At 38.6% G+C, this 25,527-nt stretch overlaps 1 protein-coding gene across 2 annotated transcripts in view; it reads right to left on the bottom strand.

Annotated features, from left to right (window-relative positions):
* atp11b (ATPase phospholipid transporting 11B) overlaps positions 1-23,341 on the bottom strand; it is a 48,784-nt gene extending 25,443 nt beyond the window's left edge. For both annotated transcript variants that reach the window (XM_085376868.1, XM_085376867.1), the window contains exons 1-17: positions 23,034-23,341; positions 13,670-13,786; positions 11,785-11,874; positions 9,937-10,017; positions 9,492-9,599; positions 7,367-7,495; positions 6,674-6,777; positions 5,228-5,275; positions 4,966-5,030; positions 4,752-4,833; positions 4,521-4,671; positions 3,297-3,494; positions 2,841-2,999; positions 2,518-2,705; positions 946-1,014; positions 672-745; positions 324-427 (exon numbers count right to left, since the gene is read on the bottom strand). In XM_085376868.1, coding sequence (XP_085232994.1) covers positions 324-427; positions 672-745; positions 946-1,014; positions 2,518-2,705; positions 2,841-2,999; positions 3,297-3,494; positions 4,521-4,671; positions 4,752-4,833; positions 4,966-5,030; positions 5,228-5,275; positions 6,674-6,777; positions 7,367-7,495; positions 9,492-9,599; positions 9,937-10,017; positions 11,785-11,874; positions 13,670-13,786; positions 23,034-23,060 — 1,794 coding nt within the window. In that variant the 5' untranslated portion in view covers positions 23,061-23,341. The remainder of the gene's footprint in view (positions 1-323; positions 428-671; positions 746-945; positions 1,015-2,517; positions 2,706-2,840; positions 3,000-3,296; positions 3,495-4,520; positions 4,672-4,751; positions 4,834-4,965; positions 5,031-5,227; positions 5,276-6,673; positions 6,778-7,366; positions 7,496-9,491; positions 9,600-9,936; positions 10,018-11,784; positions 11,875-13,669; positions 13,787-23,033) is intronic.
* Between the last annotated feature and the right edge of the window lie 2,186 nt (positions 23,342-25,527).

The raw sequence follows: 25,527 nt of genomic DNA on the forward strand, positions 1-25,527 counted from the left end.
TCTTTTGAAGACAGATGTATCAACTTCATCCAATTTGTCTCAGACATCTGACCACAGGGATATCGGGAAGTTTCATATTGATAATCATATTACCTCTAGACAGGTAAGTCATTTGTATCCTATTAAATAATACATGTGCAGCTGATGTGTGTGACTTCAATGGTTAAAAAAAAAAAATGTGTTTCTGCAACAGATGAAAAATCCCCAAAAATATTGGGCTTAAGGGGTGATGAATCTGTATCATGATTGTGAAAATATAAGCATCTGGTTAATATTTAGAGAGGAAAACAAACAAACAAATAAATAAATAACAAAAATCTTACCATGGCAAACTCATCAACGTGCAGCCTTGTCTTTTCGATCTCACCACTAGTCGCGAAAGGCAAAATGGCAGACTCCGCCCCCTTGGTGAACAGCACTTTGCCTCCTTGAAAAGCAACACAGCAAGAACATATACGCTAAATATGCATTAAAATGTCAATTTTCAATAAAAATATAAAATAAAATACAAAAAAACTTACTATATTATACTTGTAAACATAAGCGTTCCATTTTTCGCTTATTTTAGAATATTATCAACTTCTCAATGTTTCTGTTTTTATTGTTAATGGTTAATTTCATTTTTTTCACTTGCAACAAACGTACAGCTCAGCTGAAGAACGTGGTATTACCTGAGGGAGTTTGCAGTATGACACTCATCCTCCTGCGGTTAGGATCAAACTCGAGTACATGGAGCAGTTTATACCTGAGTGTCCAAACAAAGACCCGTCAGACATTGATTAGTTACTCGTTTTGAACAGGGGCGATTTATTTTTTGGCTGCAGGTTTTTTATTATTTTACTTTAAAAACTATGAGAGCATGGAATATCTCCTGAGTGAGATTAAGAAAAACAACAATCCACTGTAATCTTATTTGTGATTTTAAAAATGCACAAGGTGACATACTTTTCTAACTTGCCAAAAGTTTTGATTTCCATGGTATCTCCGTTGCTGCAAGAGAAGGCCACTCCAATCCTGAGAGAGAAAAAATATAAAATAAAACAAACCCCAGCACTTATATTAACATCTTACAACAACTACCTATAACTGCAAGCTGTAGCATTTTTCTCAGGACACCGAATCAATACATAATTCATTCAGTTATCCATCCATTCTCTCTGTACTTTGAATAAATGGAATTTAAGTCTAAATGACTGCTTTCTGTCTTTATTTGAAATTTACACAGCATTAGAAACTTTTTAAAAGCTGTTTTGCAGCAGAAAAAACAAAACACTCTAAGCACTGAACTCTACTGTCTGGACTTCCAGTTTCATAGGGTGATCCTGCAAAACAGGATCCTGAATCAATGGGTGGATTTACTTTAAGGTACAAATTATAATTTACAATGGATGACGACACAGACAGCACAGACAGGCAGTCATTCCGGTTATGCTTCCTTTAAGCCCACTTGGAAGTCTGCCAGACCGGCGCATGTGCAATTGATGCACTGCAGTTCTCTTTGGACGAACTCACATAGCTCTCATAAAAATGGGCAGAAACACACACATCCAAACAGAGCCTTATGCTAAACGTCCAACGATGAACTTAACGTCAGTCTGACCCAAGTAGACCTTAAAACACTCGTGGACAAGCAGACCATAGCTTGGTCCTAAACAGCTACATGCAGAAATGATCAATTTATCAAGGTTTTCTTGTAGATCTAGAGGTGGTGTTTTGATTCCAGTTTCTTTAGCTGCCTAATGTTTAAGCAGCAAAGCAGAATGTGCTCACAATACTGCGTTTGCCCTTTCAGGACATATTCCCACAGTGGTCAGCTTGGGTTTTTGAATCGCTTCCTGGATATTGAATTGCTGCCCATATAGTATTATTGCAACACTGAAAGGAACAAGTGGTCAGCAGCCCAACCTCAGTGTCCCCCCCCCCCACCAAATTTCCCTTTGCAGCTAACACAATCAGTACAGTATGAATCATGTCAAAGCAAGGATTCTTATACACTTTCATTTATATAGCATATTTCCAGTTCTCAGCACTTTAGACTGCACCTATTCTACATCACATCCACAGCAAATTTAGGATATCACCAATTAACCTAACATGCATGTCACTGGTATCTGGAGGAAAGTGACACTGCCACAGGGAAAACGTGTTTACTCCACACGAAAGGACCCCAGCTGGGGTTTGAACAAACCTTGCTGTGAGTTGCCAGTGCCAATCACTGACCCATCTAGAAAGGCACAGACAAAACCAAACTCATCTTTAAAGTTTAAAGAAGACTAAGATTTGAGGAATCCTTAAATTAATAAAGACCTTTAAGACGTTTTGTTGTGGCATTACTGGGATGCAGACTACAATTTACACATTTCCTGTGTCGCAACCTCTGCAGTCCGGTGCAACCACCAGCTCTTAATGTCTAACATCACAACGCACAGCAACAACTTCGTCAGTCTGTTTTTTGTGCATAAATTTTAACCTGTGAACCTAAAACTTGCAGAAGAGGAAGCTCAAGTGTCACCTTACCTTTTTGTTGCCTCTACTAAAGCTTTCTCATCCGGTGAAGAGGCGTAGTACTCCATGGGACTGGAAGAGACCCCGTTGGCATGGGAGAATGGGTCTCCTCCCACAGCCAGGCAGTCTGACTGGTCGTAGCTGATCTGAACTGTGTGACAAAGTGACACTGCCTTGAGAAATAACAATTCGTCACCCATCTGGAAGGAAAGATGAGACATAAATTTTTATTTTCTCTCTCTCTCTTTTCTTGATGGATACAAACACAGCATGTTATTTAAAAAAAAAAAACAGAAAAAGAAAAGAACCAAGCCTGCAATATATATATGCAATACCAGGGGAGGCATAGAACCATCTGGCGAGTCGTCTGTCATTCCCTCTGGTAAAAGTTTGCCATTAACTTCCCGGTACTTGGTTCCATTAATCGAACACTCGCGGAACTGCATTTCATTTTCTGTTAGTGTGCCCGTCTTATCAGTAAACACATATTCCACCTGAAAAACAGAAACACACAGATGCTCACAGAAGTACACTAACCATTAAAGTCGGCATAGTTGTATGCTGTATACTGAATATGTACATAAACGTAATTCACCGATTCAAACCGGTTCATATTTCTAAATTACTAAAAATTCATGATATTTCATATAAATGTAAAATATTTTACAGTATATGCTATTTTTATATACAACACTAAAACTCCGATGATACAGCAGGACATCCATGCATATCCATGTTCAGGGTGTGCTTTGTAATATGCATACATAGGCATCGTCATTCCTCTTTCATACCTGTCCCAACTCTTCATTGAGGTCAGAGGTATTGACTTGAGCTTTCTGGTCACTTTCCTCATGGTAAAGGTCCAAATCCCAGCCAATGAAAAAAGAGCCAAGGAACTTTTGCATCTCCACAGTAACATAGAGCGAGATAGGGATGATGAAGTTATAGAGCACCAGAAAAGCCAAAAAGTCTGAGATGAACTTTAAGATCTGAAAGAACATGACAGATTCTTTTTTATTTAAAGAGAGGACAAGAGAGCAGTACAATGAAAAGTATAAAGTAAATTTATATACATGCAAGTCGCTTGCACTGCTGCAAGAAAGAGAAATTATATAAACTGTATGAGAGAAGCATTACAAAAAAATGCAGGAGAATATTAAGACTGTCTTTCAATAAATTCGCTTACATATATCTCAGCCATATACAGAATAATGAAACCAAAGTAGGCGAGGTAATTCACTGACATTAAGGGACTGATTATTTAACTGACAGGAAAGGATAAGGAGCACAGACTGAACATATGAGCAGCTATTAAAAGCCATGTTTGCACTGTATAAGCCTTTATGTGAGCCTGACTAACATGCTAATTAAAATAAAGAAATTATAATTAATGACTTAGATATACGTTTGTCTGCATTATAGACACAAGAAGGACTCTTAGAAATGTGTGATTTAATATTACAAATATAAGTTTAGTTATCCTTGGACCGGGATATTAGAAAGAGTTCAGACTTTACAAGAGCTTTATTATTTCCTAGGTTTTTTTCCTGGGTGTCCAGGAAGCAGGACGGCTTGTGCACAACTATGATTTTTATTTTTATTTTTTAATCTCTTGCTGTCTCAATACATAAGGGCTATTGTTCCCCGTGACTGATTACTGCTGGCAGGTTGGCTGATAGGCTGGCAGGCTGGCCCAGTGACAGGCATTTCCTTTCTAGTGTCTTGTCACAAAATCTAGAAACACTAACACAAGTAGTTTTGTAGACGTACTGTGCATGTCAATTCAAAGAATCTTTACCATTAATTAACTTACATCTACATTACATTATAGGCCCCTTTTTACGGGGATCAGAAAGTGAAGGACAGCGCAGGGTGCAAATGTAAACAGAGAGAAGAAGTGGAATGTCAACTAAAATCTCAACTCATCTAATCTCTGGAGCCGATAGCCTGCAGTCTTCACAAAAACAGATCAATAAGAATGCATTCCTCTGGTCGTGAAAACAAAGCAGACTAACCGGACTGCTGTTTCTCTCCGCTTCTGTCTTTTGGTTGTAGAAAGGTTCGTCCCATTTGATCTCAGCCTGCCAGGCGTACTTTAGGATGGTGCTGAGAATGGCCTCGGACAGCAAGATGATCAGGTAGATGATGAGGAAGGTATTCATGGACCTGACATCGTGAACATTGGGAAATATTAAGTTGGAGACTTCATTAAGCACATCTTAAAAAGCAATAATAAAATAGCTTACTTCTCTACGGCAGAGCGTTTCTGGGACTTGCATTTATAGTTGAGTGCCATCTTGGACTCCATGCCTGTATAAACAGCCACTCCTGCAACAGCACAAAAAGGTAAATCATACTTCCAAATGTAGCGAAAAATGTGAATTCTTAATCGGCCTCATTCTTACGTGAAGTTTGTGCTTTGCTGAACCATTTATTTTTGTTCCTTTTATTTTGACTCACCAAAGATTTCTTTAGTATTTTTCAACCTGGCCCCTCGCAGCAGCAAATTCTCTGGACCCAGCGGTCTGACAAATACAAACAAGAGAAAAATACATCTGTATCTGTATCCAATGACATTATGCATCTTACAATGAATGCACAGTCTCCATATTTAAGTAACAATTTTCATTTATTTTTTTATGTTCACTCTCTTTTAATGGTGCTGTATCCTTAGCTCTTGTGCTTATAGCTGGTACTATAATAGACAGAAAACTCATCTCACCTAACTATCTCCTCCCCATGCTGAGTCACCGTCATACGACCAACAAATCTGGGAAAAAGAAGAAAGAAAGAAAAAACAGAGTTAAGTGGATTGATAAACCAAACAGGATACTCTGTTCGTATGCACAAAGTAAAAGGAAAAATTCAGGAAAGGACAGAAAACCTGAGACTTACATGCACTGTGATGACCAAATTACTTTAAAGCCTATGTTTATATTTTTATTCATCCACCATTCTCTGACATATTTAAGTAATTGGATTAATGCCTCTGCAGCTTAAGGAAGCTTTGTGACTCATAGAGCACTTAGAAGAAATGACAAATAGAAATGCCAGAGAAAGCTGACATTCAGAGATTAAATTTTGGTCAGACTATATCGACCCAATGTGTGACAGATGCAATTTTAATAATATATAATAACAATAAAAATAATAAAGAAACAAATGCATTTTCCCAAAAAGACAACAAAAAAGCTCTCTTTTTTTATTGTTATGCATTTTGTGATAATGAGCAGCAAATGTAATGGACCTCTAATACTGCATCTATATATTCTACATTCAAGATGCCACAAAAAAAAAGACAAGTTACAATAAAGATCTAAAAAACACCCTAATGGACAGTCAACATAAATCAGTGCTTTGTGAATATAAATTAGGCCTATGGAGAGTTACATAATGAAGCCATTTGTCCAAGCATGACAAAACATTTTACATCTTATGACTGATAAATACTGATTAGTCTGAATGTCTATTGTAATCTTCATCCTACATTTAAAGTTCAGCTGTGGTCTTGTGACAATAATTTCCTGGCTAGATTTTGTTTTTGGTTTTTTTTCATCCACCAACCTCAAGTTGAACATTAACTCGCAGGCAATTCTTGAGCTACTTTATCAAATAGGATCCCACATTGAAAAGGTTTTCAGACACAATGTGCATTCCTCTCTAATAGTTAAAAAAAAAAAAAAAAATAAAAAAAATGGTAACAGTTCAGATTTTAGTTTCTCAAACAGACAGGAAAGGTTGCTATCATAGTGGAATTTTTAAGACTGTATACTCAATCAGGTTTCTCCACCCAAACACAACCCAAGCTGGTGCATCTGCCCTCATACCTCTGGATTTTTGCCAATTCTTCCTCAGATTTAAGTATCCACCTGCACTTGCAACCATTTATATTTTTTACTTTTGCACCTGCACATATGGAGAGATGCCTTGTTCATGTATTACGAGATTTTCTTCAGACGTTTGGTAAACATGTTTTTTTCTGAGCAGCTTTTTCAAATTGTTACATAACCCTCTGACTGCTTTAGTTACCCAGAAAAAGTTGCTGTTGCTTTTTTTTCTTATGTGGTTTAATGGGACTAAGTACCTTTTTTAAACATCTGTTGTCTGAATCCACACAATATACCCTTAGATTTATCTTGAAGGATCTGTACACTTAATTGACGATTACCTGTATAGGTCAGGTTCTGGTTGCTGACACTCCACCACAGCCTGCAATGCCTCCAGCTGGGAGACTGACTGGCAGACTGATGTCTCCGCCACTGAGTAATGGGTCTAGAAAAAAGACAGACAGACAGACACACACAGACAGACAGACAGACACACACAGACAGACAGACAGACACACACACACACACACACACACACACCAGGTTAATTAGTGATGGCTGGGAAGCATTGCTTCAAGTGGGACAAATGTGGTTTTCTGAATGAGCAATGGGAAAATTATAACAGAAAAAACAGTGAAAACTCACGGATAAAATGAGAGGAAAAGCAAAAAAACAAACAAAAAAAAACAAAAACAAAAAAAAATTACTCACTGCAGTGACTCAGATCACAGACGATTTATAAAATTGGTTTCACATTTTCCTGACTAGGTTATTAGCCATGCATTCATGTCAGCACGTTTGCAACAACTGAAATTCAATATTGTTTTTTATGTAAATAATACTTTAAATGACCCAAACAGAAATATACAGTGAAATATATAAGTGTCACTTCAACAAAGCAAAAATCTAGTATTTGCTTGAGCTGCGATAAAGAAAAGAAGGTGAAAATAGCTTCTGAAAACTCAGTGACAAAGCTAAAGAGATTTAAACACCTCCAAGTATGTTTAACAGCACCACTCATATTATTGTCAGACCTTGAGATTGGTCTCTCCGTCAAGACTGGCTGTGGTGATGTGACAGGTGCCATCTGGACGATCTGACGACAGTAACACCAGGTCTGCTGGGAACGTTTCATCTTTAGCCACACGGACGATGTCTCCCACCTAGATGGATAGACAGAAGCAGGCACAGGGTAAAGTCTGTTCAGTTTTTCACTATATTTCAGTTGGATTGTCAAATAATTGTATTCACACATTTACGGTGATGTTTAATTGAGTTAAAATACGTTTAGCATCACTTAGGCAATATTATCACACGTTTTCAGACAGAGTTTTTCTCCTAAGTACACACACACACACACAAACAAATATTTTAGAAATCTAAAAATGTTTAAAACTAAATAGCTAAATGACTTTGTTAAGAAATATATATTGTAGGCAAGTTAAAAATGATTGGGGTGCAACTATTATTGAAATTTGCAAATGTGTTTATTTTTGGTTGTTTTTGACCTCTGTGCTCTTTAGCGTACATGAAAACACCCACAGTTGGACCCTTTGGAGGATGTTGGCTCACTCTGCTTCTAAACAAGCTCCAGAGCCGTTTTTGTATTGTGACAATGTGTTCTGATGTCAATGTGACCCAGGTACTAGGCGCACGCTGCAAGATCTACACGCCGTCCTGTAGTCAGGTGTGCTTTGAGGATGTGGTAGAGTACCACATAAAGACGTAAAGAATACAGTTTTGCCTGAACATTTGCCTAGGTAAATGGAAATGTTAGAGGTACATTCTCCACGTTATTTACTACTCCAGAGCCTGGCCAAGAAGTGTACTGAGCGTTCTCACTGGTTAGTGAAGTGTTGTGAAGCATTTTAGTTCGCTGGGAGTGTTTCAAATGTTTTGTGTGGGAACAGAAATCAAACAAAAACTCTGTATTGTTCACACTCTAGACAATATGTTTAATTGTTATATTACAGTTTGTATGTCTGTGAAGGTTCTCAGTCATCCAGGTCATCGTTGTCAAAGGAGCTTGCAAAGAAAAGCGTCTGGACTTCTTTAAGTTGCTTGAAGACGTTTCACCTCTCATCCGAGAAGCTTCTTCAGTTCTAAGGTCAAATGGTGGAGAGTCCCAGATATAAACCTAGTGGGAGTGACCCCCCACAGAGGGACAAAAGGACCTCTGAAACTGGGCGTGGGTCCCAATCACCCACGCCCAGTTTCACACCTTGGCTCAGGCGATTAGAGGATCATCAGGGGGTCCTTTTGTCCCTCTGTAGGGGGTCACTCCCACTAGGTTATATCTGGGACTCTCCACCATTTGACCTTAGAACTGAAGAAGCTTCTCGGATGAGAGGTGAAACGTCTTCAAGCAACTTAAAGAAGTCCAGACACTTTTCTTTGCAAGCTCCTTTGATTACAGTTTGTAATTTTTAGCTTTTTGTCTTTTCAGAGTAATACAACACTACATATGTTACTTATTTAATAGAAGCTATGCAGTTAGATGTTGTTTGTGAGTAGCAGGTTAGAAGTAGATGTAGTTCTCCATAGACTGAGGACAATTAACTCTGAAAGGTCACCAAACACAAAGCAACTAGTCATCCTTTGTATTAGATTAAACAATTTCACTCCTGTTGGCACTTAGTTTCCTGTGAGGAAAAAACCCCTCAAGTGATTCATTTATTCTTTTACTAAAGTACACATTTAGTGATGTCTTTAGTGATGACCCCAGACATGCAACCCACAGTGTTTCCATAGTGTCAGATAAGATCAGGAAAAACCTATAATCATCACACAACCACCATTACCAGACAAGCCGAGGTATAAAATGACACAGTGTTTGAAGGGCAAATGCTGCAGCTAGTTATACAAATACAATTATACATATAACAGAATCATATCACCGTTTCAGGGTTTATTTGAACAGGTCTCTGAGTGTTTGCATACTGTACCATGGGAAATTAGGTGTTAGAGTGAATTTATAAGCTTTAGATGGGAACAAATTTAAAGAAATGACACTTTAACATCCAAGCTAAAGTTAGTTACGAGTCGTTAGGAGTTGCAAAAAGCTTTTTTTGATACCATAATTTTCTTGGACCAAAGAAATTCTTTCTAAACTGGAATAACTGGCGTGATTAAGGTCCTTTACAACTTTGATCATCTTACCCTGATATTCTTGGATCTCGTCTGCACCAGACTTCCACTGCGAACCACAAACACTGGAGCCCCATTCACCTCATTGTCAGCCTTGTGTCTCAGCCAATCCTCATAGCCCTGTGAAACACAACCAGTTACAAACTGCAGATGGCAGGTGGTTAAAATAATCTTATTTACCCACTATGGTTGTGTGTGTGGAATGTGTGGCACTACTAGAAACTGATCAACAGAAGTGGCCAAATTTAGCAAGTTATTCTAAACAAACGTGTTTAATGTCAGAAACAGGAATGCTTCAAATGTTCTCAATCAATACTTTATAATTTCAAATGTGCTCTGTACAACAACAAAAGCTTTGAGCTTTGCCTACAAATAGACAATAATCATTGATGACGCATGCATGTTTGTTCCACATTTTCATGAGGAAGAGGAAGCCGCTATGTGGTTATGTTCTCACCTGTTTTATGGCAGTTACTGTGATCACAAAGAACAGAGGCAGGCCGCTGGTTACTGGGGAAGTTGGCGTATCTATCATTAACTTCAAAGAAAAATACAAAACAGAGTTTAGAGATGATGCCAAACTAAAAAAGGGACTGTAAAAGTGGTAGTGGTTTTTGCAACAACGAGCAACTTGAAAAATACGACAGAAGTAGTGGCCAATGTGCATAAACAGGAAACCCGTATAACTTCCCTTAAAGGTCAACGATCAGATAAGAACAAGTCTCACATACACTTTTGAATTACTGTCTTTGTAAGCAGGGTCACTGGGATATTATATTTCCTCACCCCATATCCTGGTCTTAATAATCACAACGAAATGCTGAGCAAAGTGTGTGAAACTGAAGACCAAGCTAAAATGATTTAGTGCCATTGAGCAGTGCTTTTATTAGTGGATATTAGTTTTGGATTGGGGGGTGTTTCATAAGCAGGTTTCTGGCAACTCTTTCACACTGTTGCACTAGGGCTGCTCGATTATGGCAAAAATGATAATCACGATTATTTTCACTGAAATTGAGATCTCAATTATTTGATGATATTTATTTAACAATAACAATGTATTGAATAATGGCTTTAAAGATTGTCAAAAAATAATATAAAATAGTGTGCAAATACTGATAACAGTGCAAATGTTTGCAATATAAGAAATAAATGAAAAATGTAAACATCCATGTTTAGTGAACTTTGCAGTGTTGCTCTGTGGTGCAGCTACGACACTGTAGCAAAGTTTACACACTATGTCTACTTGATCCACGTCTGACTCTGCGAGCCCATAATGTTTCCAACCACTGAAGTTTTTTTTACCTCTCTTTTCAACCAACGGCAGTCACTCTCCTCTCCAAATAACTTCTGCTTAGCTTTCCGAGCTTCCCTCGGGTCCTCTTAATTGTTGTGACGCGTGTTCGACATGCAGAGAGGTACGCTCGATTTGCCACACGGAGCAGCGCGAGAGTAAAGCACGAGGGAGGTGCTAATAATCGGCTCAGTCATTTTTAATGATCGTTGAAAGCCCAGATCGTAATTTAGATTAAAATTCGATTAATTGAGCAGCCCTATGTTGCACTAATCTACAGGTGGAAGTAGTCATCCAATAAATAAATAAAAAAGTAAATAATTACTCATGAATGTAAACAATGCATGTTCATAAAAAACAACTGCACTGCAAACTTTTCATGTGAGGAAAATGTGCAACATTTGTTAGGCTTCAAGCGTAACCACAAAGGCTTTAGGCAAGCAACACTGAATGTAAAGTGAAACTTTGCTTAAAAGGAAGACGCCTCAAGGAAAAGATCAAAGATATCTTAACACTTTAACAAACACTTTCTGTAAATGGCTACACTAACAGAAGAATTCACCAGTCATCTAGAAACCCATCTAAAGCAATCTTTAAATGGTCAAATTGGCCATCTTAGATGAAAAGAGGCCCCTCTCTCAGTGATTTGAGGCTAAGGTGACTTCAGCCTCACTGACATGTTGAGTGGGTGAAATAGAGTCAAGGCGATTGCTTTGGCTTCACTACACAGTGCAGAATAAATCAGAAGGCTAAAAATTTGAAAGCCAAATCCTACTTCAGCATAAAATGACTGATGCACAGTGAAGGCCTAATGCTTAGGGCTGGCTGCAAAGACACACATATTACTAAGTGAGTAAGTGTGTCGCTTTCATACAGAGGCAGACCAGTCTCTGCTCTGGTACCTAGAAGTCGATGAGTCACTCAATGCTCGGAAGCACAAGAACGAGCACAGGCATTTGTATTAAGAGGAGGAAATACGTCAAGGAGTGTTCACATGCATTTGTGTATCGTTACCTGTACAAGGAAGATAATGAGGAAGTAGAAGTTTGCTATCCTTCTGAATTGCTCAAACAGATTCTTGGGGACAAAATTCCAAACTGTATACTGAAATAAAAAAAAAAGAAAACATCTTTCAGGGTTTACTGGGACAGAATAATTGCTACTAAAGGTTCTTTTTTACTAAGTAAAACAGAGGAATTGAATTGCAAATACATAGATGGTGTATTGGAGGTATTCAAACTACTGTACTAGCAACTGTTTATTAGAGCAGAAAAAAAAAACACTTTTACTGTGTCGTATTTATACTGGCCATATTTAAGACCTTACATGAATACAATAATATAGTTAAATGATATTCTGATTACCCCTGTAAAATATCTTGTCTATGGCTAGAGTGTTCACTGACATTTCCAAATTGGAGCTTGAGATAAAGGAGTACAGCAGCTGTGCTGAGCTAAAGTGTTCTTCAGATAAACTGATTACTGGTTGCTCATTTGCACATTTATTTACTCAATAAATGTGCCGTTTAAGTCTTTCTCTTACTTTATTAAGATAAAATGCTACAGACAGTTAGGTCCATAAGTTTCTGAAGAATGAAAGTTTTGGTAGCTTTACCTCTGTGCACCACCACAATGGATTTTAAAATCCAACAATCAAGACTTGAATCAAGTCCCAAATTTCCATAGGCTCAGAAGTAAAGAAGCATCATTTTAAATTACAGGAATTTTTAATACTTGAATGAAAATCCTTTGCTGTCAATGACTTCTGGATCCTATGGACATCATCAATGCTGTGTTAAGATACTCTCTGAGCAGCGAGTATAGCCCTGTACACTTCACAATTCATCTTGCTGCTTCTATCAGCAGTCACATCATCAGTAAACACTAGCAGCCCAGTTCCACTATCACCCATACATGCCTGTGCTAGTGCCTGGGTTATTGTACTAGATTGTAGATGTGGCCCCTCCTGAAGTTCTTCTCATCTCCTGAAAGGGCTGGACTGGGACGAGCTGTCACGACGCATTGTTATTATAAATAAAACGTGATCGTGAGCAAAAACGGTGTGTGTTTGTTTGTGTGTGTGTGTGTCGCATACCTCACAAGCTCATTTTAGGAGTTCCATTGACAAGCTATAATATACAAGTTGAATATTTGGAGTCAACAGCCAATATAGGTCACCCCCATTTAACATAAAATAATGAAGCCTCGCCTGAAACTGGTTGTCAGTTGCTTGTCCAATAACTTTTGAGCAGCTGAAAATGGGGACCATATATTAAAATGTGATTACTAAGCAGTTAATGCAATGTTTTTGTTAAACCCTTTGAATCAAAGCTCTGCATTTCGAGCTAATCTTAATTGAAAGAAATTCTATTGCTGTGTAAAGAGGAAAAATATAAAACACATATGGACCTAACTGTATGAGTACACACGAATGGCAGAATTTACCTTATCCAAAATCAGTTTCAAATCAATGCCTGACTAAAGCAGGTGCTTTAACCCTCCCGTCAATCATTTAATCTACCAGCTAATCAATGACAGTCATGATTGCTGGAGGCAGGCCCTAGCTCCTTTTCTTTGTTATCCTTTTGTCTTGCCAGTGTTCTAGCTGACCTACCTAGCCTCTCACCAACACACAAGTTTTCTGTCTGTGCTAATCCTGTTATCAACAAATCACACTTTAAGCTTATCTCTCTCCTACCACACCAGAGATACACACTAATGTATTTAGCACTGGTCAACACTGGTGTCCGAAACCAGACTGAGTTTAGAGTTTCTCTGAATGACAATTTTTCTGTAGCCATAGTTGCTGTGACTGCAAAATGTTAGCGTTCATATCAAGAGGGTTTTTTTTTTCCCCTTGCACTTTTGACACAAATTTTAAGATCATAATTGTAACATACCTTGGATGAGATGATTCTGTTGTCGGCAAAGCGTTGTGGTATGTAGTGGCCATTCTGGGGGAAACGGTTAGCTACGTACACTGTCCTGGTATCACTCTGATGAGGGGGGTCAAAGCCCTGAGGGAGAAAAGGGTGAGGCAGAAACACCAGACAAGTGTAAGGAAAGGTTAAAAAAAACAAAAACAAAACTGTATAGCTACCCAGATTTAAAACATCATCACTTCAACACCACACTAACTATAAAATTGCAGTTAATGATGTCATTGCAATATTATGATCTTATTTTAAACCAAGTTATTTAATACTGTTGGTGGTGTGATAAACCACTGCAAGTCTACACCGCACTAAAGTCCACCTGGGGCAACGTTTTGTTCTTCTATTCATTGTGGTTTCAGCTGCTGTATAGTTGGGAGTGTAAAGTGATTTCTCTGTGGGCTGTTATTTTGTTGAGTGCAGCACAGCTTAGTTTGGGGCTTGATAGATTTTACAGTAAGAGACAGAAAGAGAAGCAATACCAGACACGACGCTACTGTTACAGAATGTAAATACACATATCAAGAGTGAGAATATGGCAATGTGGCATTCCTTGTTTTATGATGACTGTATGTTTCCATTTAAAAGCAAATTTCTGAAAAGCCAGCCATATGCAACAAACTTGGTAAAAGTTTTAGTTTTAGTATAGAGTCAAATAGGGCTGTTCGATATAACGATATATATCGGATGACGATATAAAAACGTCCATCGTTTCATTTTACGCTATTGTTTATTTCGTGGTGTCGCAAAATAAACTGTTTACGGCAATATTTTTTCATCGTTCTGATGGTCACTGTAGTGGCTATATTAATTTAAGTTCTCTCTTTCTCTTATATTTAAGATAACCACACTACAGATGGACAAGTGCCTGTTTTTATGCACGACAGTAAAACCATCGCGTGTCCGCTTGTTTTTTTCCACGTAAACCTTTCACAATAAAGCTCAAGATCCTGTTGAGACTTTTCAAAATAAACTGAATTGCGTGAAAGAGTTTGCAGAATGTTTACGGATGAGAAGCAAAAAAGAGCCATCAGGTGCTAAAAATATACCTTAGACTCAAACGTTAGAACAGGCTTTTCCCCGCAGCACGCTGTGTAATAAATACTTCCCCAAAAAAAAAAAAAGAAAAAAGAAAAAGGCATCCGTTACAACTTATGTCTAAAAAATGTATCGTTTCATGCATCGGTTAAAACACTCAACTCCACGTTCATGACGCTCAGCTGGAAACACTTCGCGCAAGTCGAGCTGCCCGAGATTCACAGAATTTACAGAAAATGTTACATTCTTGTGATTTATATCGTTATCGGGACATGAGATTTTGGTCATATCGCACAGCCCTAGAGTCAAATCATTTTCACTTTTTCAGACAGTTAGACAACATAACACATTTATGAAAGCAAAACAACTTTACAAGCAATGCCATCAACTTGAATGCAGACAAGCCTTATTGCAAACAATGTGGTAAGGCATGAATAACTAGATCAGAAACAGCTGGTGTAAATCCCACTTACCATAAAGATATAGTCATCAGTGAGTGGGGGTTGAGGGACATGGGAAGGGATCTCAAGACTGGATTGTAGGTCACTGACCATTGGTATCGTAAGCCACAAACTCTGTTCAGTGAGTGGCATAGATGGTTTATTTTATTCCTCTTACAAACCATATATCTTCTCGGTTTTTGGACTGATAAGTCTTGAGATCTATTCTCAGGTGCCTTAACCCCCACTCACATCAGGTGACCTCAATAGGTCACATGATAGGGTGGGGCAAGGTGTCACAGTGGTTTGACCCGAAATCATGATGGTAATGGCCGATGCCTTTTTTCACATCTTGGCTTATGTGATGACACAACTAATAGTTGGTCAACAACCACTTCCTAAGCGACAACCTCAACTAGAGATAAATACCTTGGACTTAGAAATGAAGAAGCCTCTTAAATATGAGGAAAAACATCTTTTTTTTAAAAAAACAACCTGCTTTTCAAGCTCTTTAGACTTCCATGTTGTTGTTAACTGAGAACTACACAAACACGTTCATATTGTGCACCTCAATTTTTCTGACCTGCTGTATTCTACCATGGCTGCTGCATCTGGGTTGAAGACACGAGGGTATGATCATGTTGGTTTTTACTGCCATAATAATATTTCAGTACAGAAGCTCAGAGATATCTCCCTCAGATATACAGAGGGAGATGTTGCAACAGTTCAAAAAGCTTGAAAGTCTTTGCTTCCACTTTTGACTTCTTGTCTTCCTACATTGGCACTTACGTGGCAGTATTGTATGAGTGGCGACACATATCGTTCAGGTGAGAACGATGAGGTATCGTGCTGTACCTCATCTGCTTCAGGGTTTGCTGTGTTGTGTTCAGGACAGTGCTGTGTTTGGACTCTCGGCTAGTCTGCTCATTGTTTGTGATATAAGTGGAGGATATGATTAGACAGTTTTTGATATATTTCAGACACATTGTTATAATACTGCAACAATTGTGCACCATACATTCATAATTCCCTCTGTTGCATAAACAAACTGCAGGACATCTGCATTTGAGGCCATGTTCTAATTGCAATCTGTCTCCAACATAAATCTGTCCAAAGCTAACTTCCATACTTAAATACTCTGGTTGAACTGTATATAATTACATAACAACCTTTCATGTTTTACTTGCATATTAAAATTTCACATTTAAAGCATTCCATTTCTTTTTAAAGCAGCACTTGTTGTTTAAAGTCACTTGCAAATATTTCATAAACATGCTACTTAAAACATACCTCTAACATATTTACATTCAGATTGAGCAATTCAAATCTCCAGCATATTCTGGCAGGTCTTTGATAGTCACTACACCCTCAACATGTAAGAAAAATAACACCAATGACAAACAAGGTGAACTTTTCAACAAGTGACATTTCTAAGATTTTCTGGCGCTGACTGGTCTGACAAACCCCACCCAACTGCTGTACACAGATGACTAAAGGAGGCGTTTCCTATTATTCACAAATGTAAGTGACGCAATATGCACACCCGACCACACAAAAAGGAATGTATCTGGGTTACATCACTACACTCCCAGAAAGATCAACCTCTTTTCAGGGACACATGTAAACCATTAGCACTTTGTAATGTTCTCAGTCTCTTCATCTTTCTCCCATCTGACCGTCGTGAAAATGAATGCAGCACATGCAGTTCAATGACTGAATAACAGAACACCTGTTAGCCTTTAGCTCATATGACTTTGTCATACAGTAACTCAGCCAATGGGCAATGCAGGTGATGGCATCAAATCAGTTATCCACTTGTGGAAACAATATTTTCAGTATTCTTCATTTATTCTTTTTGTATTATTTGCTCACAGTAGGGCTGGGCGATATGGCCTAAAATCTATATCACGGTATAATTTGAAGCATGTGCGGTAATGATATACTGTATATCGCGATATATTCTTTTCTTCTGTATAACGTATTTTACACACTATAAAGGCACACTTAAAATCCTTTAATTTTTCTCAAAAATCGACAGTGCGCCTTATGTATGAATTCTGGTTGTGCTTATTGACCTCAAAACAGATTTTATGTAGTACACGGCACTCAAAAATGTTTTAGTACGACTTTGATAAGCTATGAAGCCGCACCGCCTGATAGATTGTCGGAGCATTACGGCTACCGTAGTCAGGAGCCTTGTGGAGTAATCTGGGTCCAAAACCTCTGTCTGCTTCAGGTCCCAAAGTCAAACGAACATTGCGGCATCACTGAGAGTTAAAAACTGTCTAAATTCTTTCATCTTTATTAAAATGATCAGAATTGCTGCTTTACCAGGTGTAACAATTAAGTTTAACATTCAGGCATCCATGAAAACAGAATTTATTAAATTCAACGGAGTTAGAAGTTAGCAGGAAGTTAGCTCGCTAGCTTCCACCTAAACATGATATGCCATGTTCTGACTGAGATATCTGAAAAAATTAAAACGTACAGCTCTGCTATCACTTCCAACATAAATGAAGACAGAAAACTAAGCAGTGACGTTTGTAGGGTTACTAAAGATGGACTAGCTGGTATATAATGATGTCCTACGTAATCGCTAGCAAAACAGCTACGTTAGCATAACATTAGCACAGTGAAGCTGAAGGATGAACGCTTTTTTCCACTCGATAAAAATTAACGTGAGGGTTTCTCCTGGTTAGGGACAAATGCAATTGCATAGCAGGATGCTATACACGGACCAAACTTCAGTCAGGAGAACAACTGAGATCCAGCCACAATATGAGGTTAGTCATTGATATACTGCAACAGCACGTGAATAGAGCGGGTGCTAGAGAATTCGGCATTATTGAATCAATGGTACGGAAGTGGAGGAAGCGCAGTTTTTGGCTTTCCTCTTATTCCAAAAGTGCTTAGTCTCTTTGCTATTACTGTCGCCCAGCATAATTTGCAGATGATGTTGTTTGCAGCCGCTGCGATGCTTTCGACCAAAACAGGCGCAGCTTGATGATGACACCATCAACATGCGCTATTGTGGTAGCGTATAGTAAAAATCTCTACCGTTGGCCAAATTTATATTGTTTCTACCGTATACCATTTATACCACCAACCCCTAGCTCACAGCTTTAAAAAAATGGGCAGAGAAAAAAAGAGGGAAAATTTTCTCTCTCTCTTTTTCTGCATTTACATTTATAAAATTATATAAACATTGGTCAATTAACCACTGCAGCAACTTTAAGAAACTGTTGTTCAACAGTTATTTGATATACACAGCTCAGTAGGCATTGTTGAAAGTACACGAAGAAGCTGAATTCTGCATTGTAGTAACACCATGACCAATTAGGATTTTGAAGAAGTGGTTGCAGAATTAAGGAAAGGGCACACAGGCACTGAGCCCCAAGATGTTTTACGTGTGTGTGTTTACACATGTAAAACATGTTGGGGCTCAGTAACATAAATATCCTGAGCCCCTGGCATCCTCCGATCACAAGACAGGGAGTGCATTTCCCATTGGCTTAACGAAATCCACAGTAGATTATTTAAGTAGTCTGTAGTTTGAAGGGAAGACACCAACTTGTCTGCAAACACTCATTTACTGACGGCTGAGCAGCAGTTTAAAAAACAAAACAAAGGTCTATTTGACCGGATCATTCATGAATGAATGAATATATATATATATATATATATATATCAGCTAAAAGGTGGATTTGTCTTAGTGAGATATTTGTCCTTTACTTCAAGTTAATGGGCAACTGGAGATTGGAAAGTATGTAGAATTAAGCATTTTGTTTTCTTGTTTGTCCCAGTAGCACTGCATTAATAAATGTCTTGGATTGGAATGAAAAAGTAGACAAATGTTTAATGATTAAATTAAACCAGTAAACCATTAACTTAATGGCTTACTGCACAAGTGTTATTTGTAGTAGTATAAAAATGCAATATGTATATTGCAACTTTTCTAGTCTTATTAGTAATGGCAAGCAACAGCTCACTGTGAATTCTTAACCAGGGATATTTTAATGTTCTCTTTTTAAAGAAAATGAAACTGCAGATGGTGAGGGGCCAAGAAGTAACTTTTGTAAGCCAAAAAATTCCCCACAGGCAGAAAAGCAACAGATGAGTCACTAAAATTAGTCAATCCTTACAGAGAGCTTAAAGCAGTTACAAATTTTAACAGTGCAAACATCATGCTTAACACACCTTTACGCAACTGCTGTGAGCAATCCAGACAACAGTTACTGGAGATTTATTCTGTTCCTATTTGTCACCCAGTTTTTCAGGCAACTGTGGAAATTGCCTGAGCACGACACGGAACTAACATTTAAGTTACCCAATCATTAATATCTTGGTGAACAATAACTACAGTTAAAATGACTGATGGCCAAATACACAAAAACCTGCGTAGCTCTAACAAACATGTTCTCATGTTAAAGAGAACATTGAGAGAAGCACCTCAGTCGATGCTTCTGCAAGTCCAGCATTACGGCTTTAACAGGATCCGTTTTCTCTATAGTTCAGCGTTAAGCTAATGACACTTCAAACAAACTGCACGTAATTGTCGACTTCCCCCATTCAGTTGCAACCTAACAACAGACCGACACCATCTTTTAGCCATCTTGACACATACCAAAGTTAAATAGATACAACTCACCGCCCTACAATTTTAGTCGCGCTGCAGTCTGCAACCACTAGTGTGACTATGGCTATGGAAATATTTTGGATTATTTACCTGATCAACAGTCCAAGGACTAAAAGATATTCTGTATTTTTGTATATGATACAGAAAAAGTTAAAATTTTGACATTTGGCACAAAGCACAAACTTGGCATTTGTGCTTAAAAATGACTAATTTTATGCTAATTCAATTCACAAGGTAGCTGCCAAAGCATTTTGTGGATCCGATGCAGCTCTGCTATATAAGATTACAGATTTCTGCAGTGCAGCAGGAAGTTTATCTAATGAAGGCTCTGCAGACATTTGTTTGGATAGACATAACATGAAGAGGTTGACTTATTTTAAAATAAAATATTCCTAAACAGTTGAACATGGTTTGTTGTTTTGAGGACCAGCGGTAATAAGCCGAACACATAAGGTAAAGTCTAGAGTGAAAAGTGCAGTAATTTATGACATTCTATTTCTAGCACAAATGTCTGAAAACTGCTTGCCAATCTGAGAGTGGATGGATACAAGTAACAGATGAGTAACAGATACTTTTACTCCTGCTGGGTTTACTCAATTTTTAACACCACTACCAGGTGTACCTCACAATTTTGAGTTAAACACCTTCACGTAACCATATATGCATTAAATATATTTTGAACATTGTATGAAAAATGAACATTATACCACTGAAAATGAAGATAAAAGTAGGCTTATAACTAAAAACTATAAAGCTGAAATCAGCTTGTTTTCATCCATTGACTCTATACCCCCATCAATTTGAAGGCTGACAGGTAATTAGTCCCCACATAAAGCCTACAAGTCCCACAATGCCTTGGGGGAACAGCCCTGAATAATGGCAACGCAACACAACCAAGGGGTCATATTACAGATTAAGTGGCACTTAATCAAACGCGATGAGCTACCGGTAAATGGAAATGTTAACAAAAAAGTGAGGTGGTTGTAAAAAGAAAAAAGAAAGGGGGGGGCAATAAACAGTATGTACTCATGTACAGTGGGTACTAGTTTTAAACATAAGACTGATGACAACAGCAATACAATAAAATAAACTGCATATAAGCTAAACTGATGGACTACATCACCAAATATAAAATATTATAAAAAAAATATTGTTGTACAACCCACAGCAACAGAGTAGTCAGAGCAGGGCTAGAGAGTAAGGAATGATATTTTATCATGGGTGACATAAGGATGTTTTATTGCTGCGTGTCAGTGGATTATTACAAGGGCTGCTGCAGCAATATCCAGGAAAGAGCCTGAATGAGACTCAAAAAAATGTAGGAAACTCCCATTTGCTCAATGGACTACAGATGAGTACTATAGACAGATGTTTTTTTTTCCTTTTGCTCATTTGCGCTCTTGATAGTTGCTCTATTTTTCATGATTATATCATGATTAACGTGACTTGGTAAAGCAAGGGTAATTCATTAAATACTTCTCTCATAGTGCACTTAAACTATATACAAAACCTCAGGAAGACTTATACCAGTCTTTTTAATATCTGTCAGCAATAACATACAGACTTTAAGTCTCCATAAAGACATCTAGAAAACCCAGTTCCCAGGCTTGCAAACTAGTATGTCAAAGACTTTGCTTTTTTGCTACCATTCTTCATGCTTTAATTTCTGGTTTGTTTTATAGTGTAACTGAACCAAGACTGACAATGAAAACCTGTCACATCTCTCTCCACCCTCTCCCTTTTCATTCCACCAGAAAGAGCTGATAAATAGTATGAGTGAACAAACATCCCCATTCTACCGTCCAGCTGATATTTGGGTCAGACTAATGCCCCTCAACAAACGTTTTCATTAGGCCAGCTGTATAAGGTGCATTTTAATTACACTTTTAATTAAGCAGCCAGGTCAATTAGGCGGGATGGGTCAAATGAGCTGAGCTATCTTAAATTAGGAGGAGGCTATGTACCATTTCTAAATAGACCCCTAACTCTCTGTGGTGCTCTTAATCTCCAAAAGCAAAAATGATTTTTTTTAAACAGGCAAACTTGAAGCTGAGCATGACTCATAAAATTTAATAAGTGTCACTTTAACTTAACCTTAACTACAGAGAGTGCACAGTGAGCGGGGAGAGGTCAAAAACAGCCCCAACACTGATTAAACTCAGTAGACATGGTGACATCAACCGTTTGTGTGTGGCTAATCTCATAATATGCAATCACTCATTCACATGGCTCTTCACCACTGGTCACGCCACTCTCATTTGCCGATCACTGAATGTGCTTCTTATCCCAACTCTGCTTAAACATAGTGAAATAACCACACAGACCTTCATGATTACAGCCACAAGCACCGTGACACTGTAGCTTTCTTCAGCCATAATTCAGAACTCGTTCTTTCTACTGTACCAAAACGGGCCACTATTGTGGTTTAACTGATGCCTTCGCCCGTCAATGCGACCGTCATGTTTGCAGACAAACAACAGGTGATTACAGCAGAAACAGGATGCGGTGTGACGAATCAAATCAGTTCAATTTCAAATAATACATACAGATATAGATCATGTAAGGAAAGCAGGGAACAAAGAAGTGGGCCGAAATAAAGTTAAAATAACACAAGCTAACGTCAATTATTACCCTCGAGTGTTGAGGCTTACGTCTTAACTAGCTCAGTTAAAGATAGTTTATTAGTCCCCTGAACAAAATTTAAATAGAACATTTGAAACTGAGCTCAGTCTAAGCGAAAGTTGTGCGTTAACACTAGATAAAAGCAAGCCAGAGACGCTTTATAACTTTGCCAAGTTTGACGTTGTTAGCCAGCTAGCTAGTGTTAAGGTAGTTAACTCTCAGGTGCATTTAGTAACGGAAATCACCCGACAGTTGTTAAAATGCTATCAAAGTTCGAACCAAACTTATACCTCAAGCTCAAATTTGAACTCAACCAATGTCCCTTGTTGAGGTCTAAACTCTTTATTACTGACAGCTAGCAGATAAGGTAATTGTTAGCTAACGTAACCTACACCTGACTGTCACTAAGGGGAAATGGAATGTTTTGAACACATCAGCAACAGCCAATTGGCTATGTTAGCTTGCTCTCTAAATAAAGTTTATTCTGCTTTCCGCGGGCTAAGCCTTACAATACGTAAGGAGACTGGCTGCTGTGGCGAACTAATAAGAGGAAAGCGGTATGTATGAAGAAGATGGAACGTGCGGTTTCATTTACCAGCTGCTGTCGTATCCACCGAATCATCCTTGCAGAATACGTTCCAAGTAGCCAGCACAGTCGCTAGCCCAGCGCTAGCAACTAGCTACTCCAACAAAACCGTCCCGAAACATAAATATTTCCCCCGAGAGGCAATCCTTCTCGGTGCATTACACGACACATTCACACGGCGCCACTGTGCTATAAGATGCATTCAATCTTTCCCATTCACGGTAATGTCCGACAAAAACAATTTCTGGTTTTAAAAGAAGTGACAGACGGCTGGCCACAGAGTCCCACCGAGCAGCGCTGCTACATCTCTCCTCTGCCACGATCACTTTTCCTCTGCCAGCAGCCTCAGCCTGTGCAGATACAGCTCTGGCTGCTCTCCGGTGGCCTTTGCACGCCCCCTGCCTGTCTGCAATTAAAAATGATAGCTAGATAGACTGACAGATACAGTAGCCGGATAGATATTTTCCATACTGTGCGGGATAGACCTCACTCCACATAGTTCATAGTGTATATAAGAATTTCAGCTGTGCTATTAAAGTGCAGATGTATGGTATAATAGGGATCGTGCAAGGTTCTCCAGGTAGCTTACTAGGCAGCTAGCGAATCTTGTATGAATTGGAGCTGGAAATTGTGTTTAGGTGCATTTGTTTTATTCTAGTGTATCTTAAATATCTTAATAGACTGTTTATTTATCATCTCCTGAAGTAAAACCTAACTACCTATGAGCTGGAAAAACTGGTCGGTTTATCTTTTATCCTTTATCTCTTTCTTCTAAAACTGCCCAACTACCAGTTGTTCCAGATTTTCTCTTGTAAGGCATCTCACATAAAGTGAGGTCATCTTAGTCCATCCATTACTTCCCCTCCCTCCTTGAATACTTGGCTGCATCCCAGTCAGTCGATAATGTATAGAGAGAAAATGATACCTAACGTGGAATGCTTGAGAATTTATGTATCTGTAAGTTTCAGGACTGCACCGTGCTCTTTGTACGTGATCGAAAGCACCAACATGATACTTCTATTGATGAAGAGTGAAGAAGAGCAAATGGCAAGTGATAATGATCCTGTGTAATCAATGTGTTCGAGCAGCTATATTTGGACCAGAACAGCTGCAGCTGCCCAAGCATTTCCTCTCCTCTGTTTCTGGCCTGCTGTCAAAAGGAAAGACGCCCATGTATTTGCATGCTTTTGCATCATCCCCAGTACCTTCACCTTTGCTCCTTAAGTGGCCAGAGTGAGTCTAATGTCTACAGCACACAGTTTATCTGATTTCTGCTGGACTTTTCATGATGGCAGTCTTACAAAAAAACAAAAAACAGACAAACTAAGCCAAAAGCCACCGATATGCATTTACCCGGGATTAAGACTGCTTTAGGTCAGCAGCAGGCGAGAGTGACTGTGTGCGCAACGTCTTGCCTTTAAGGCCTCGTCATCTATCACGTACAGAGTAACCAGTGACACAAGCCCCATTGTGTGCTTTGTGTTTCTGCCCTGCATCCAGTAAAAACAGAAATGTCACTTTTTAAAAGAGCAGATTTACTCTGCAAATCCTGCAGATAATCTGCTATCTGTCTGCATGTGTGTGTGAGACTGAAGCTCAGTGTTTCTGCCCATGTGACTGCAAGGGAAATCTCTGGTTTACATTGGCTTACATAACGCCACTGCAGCAGCAACATCTGGGTGCTCCTACCTGACAGCTGGACTGGAAACAGTATGTCAGTTTTTAATGTGAGAGGCTGCCAGGGCTGTGCATATTTCAGCTGTTGAGATGAAAACATTACATTTCTAAAATGTGTCAGAGAAATTCTTTTTCCAGTTAATCTGTTGTTTGCCGAGGTTGCAAAGCAACTAAAAATAGTGATTCAAGCTCATCCTACACATGAAAGAGAAAAGAACCAATCCTTTATTTTGATTTGAATCATTTACTCTCAGGAAAATGTCTTGTGTAATCTAAGTGTACTTTTTTTACCTTAAGTTTTATGGTCAGCTGCATAGTGATCATAGACATAGAAACTGCCAGTTGAAATGTGTGTGTTGTACCTGAGACATGAGATGACTGGCCAGTGATTCATAATGCCCTCTATGTCTGTCATGGAAATGGATGGCAAGGCACCAGACATTGCTTGGCTGCCTGCCCAGCTTTGTATTGAATTCAACTTATACTGCAATCTCGCTTGCAACACAGTACTGTGGTCTAACAGGTTAATATTACTCACCATGCTGCACCGTTCAAGAAACAAGTCAGTTACCTGCATGTGTGCCTCCTCACACACTGTTGGGCCACACATGTTTTACATGTGTCATGTGAGACATGTTCCAACCATGGCTGGGCTACACTGTAGAAAAGATGGCATCTTTATGTCTGCATAACATGTGGCAGTGTTTCTAGACACACATTATTTTAGAGGGGGATCCAGCACCACGTGTTGTGGTGTACATTTACTCCATTAAAAGGAAATACTGCATGAGTTCTTTGTTAAAAGTAGATATGTGGATACAGGTAC

The sequence above is a fragment of the Diplotaxodon limnothrissa genome, linkage group LG17, assembly GCF_057381915.1.
Source record: "Diplotaxodon limnothrissa isolate DT_005_m linkage group LG17, D_limnothrissa_male_GT1.1, whole genome shotgun sequence".
Classification (NCBI taxonomy): Eukaryota; Metazoa; Chordata; class Actinopteri; order Cichliformes; family Cichlidae; genus Diplotaxodon; species Diplotaxodon limnothrissa.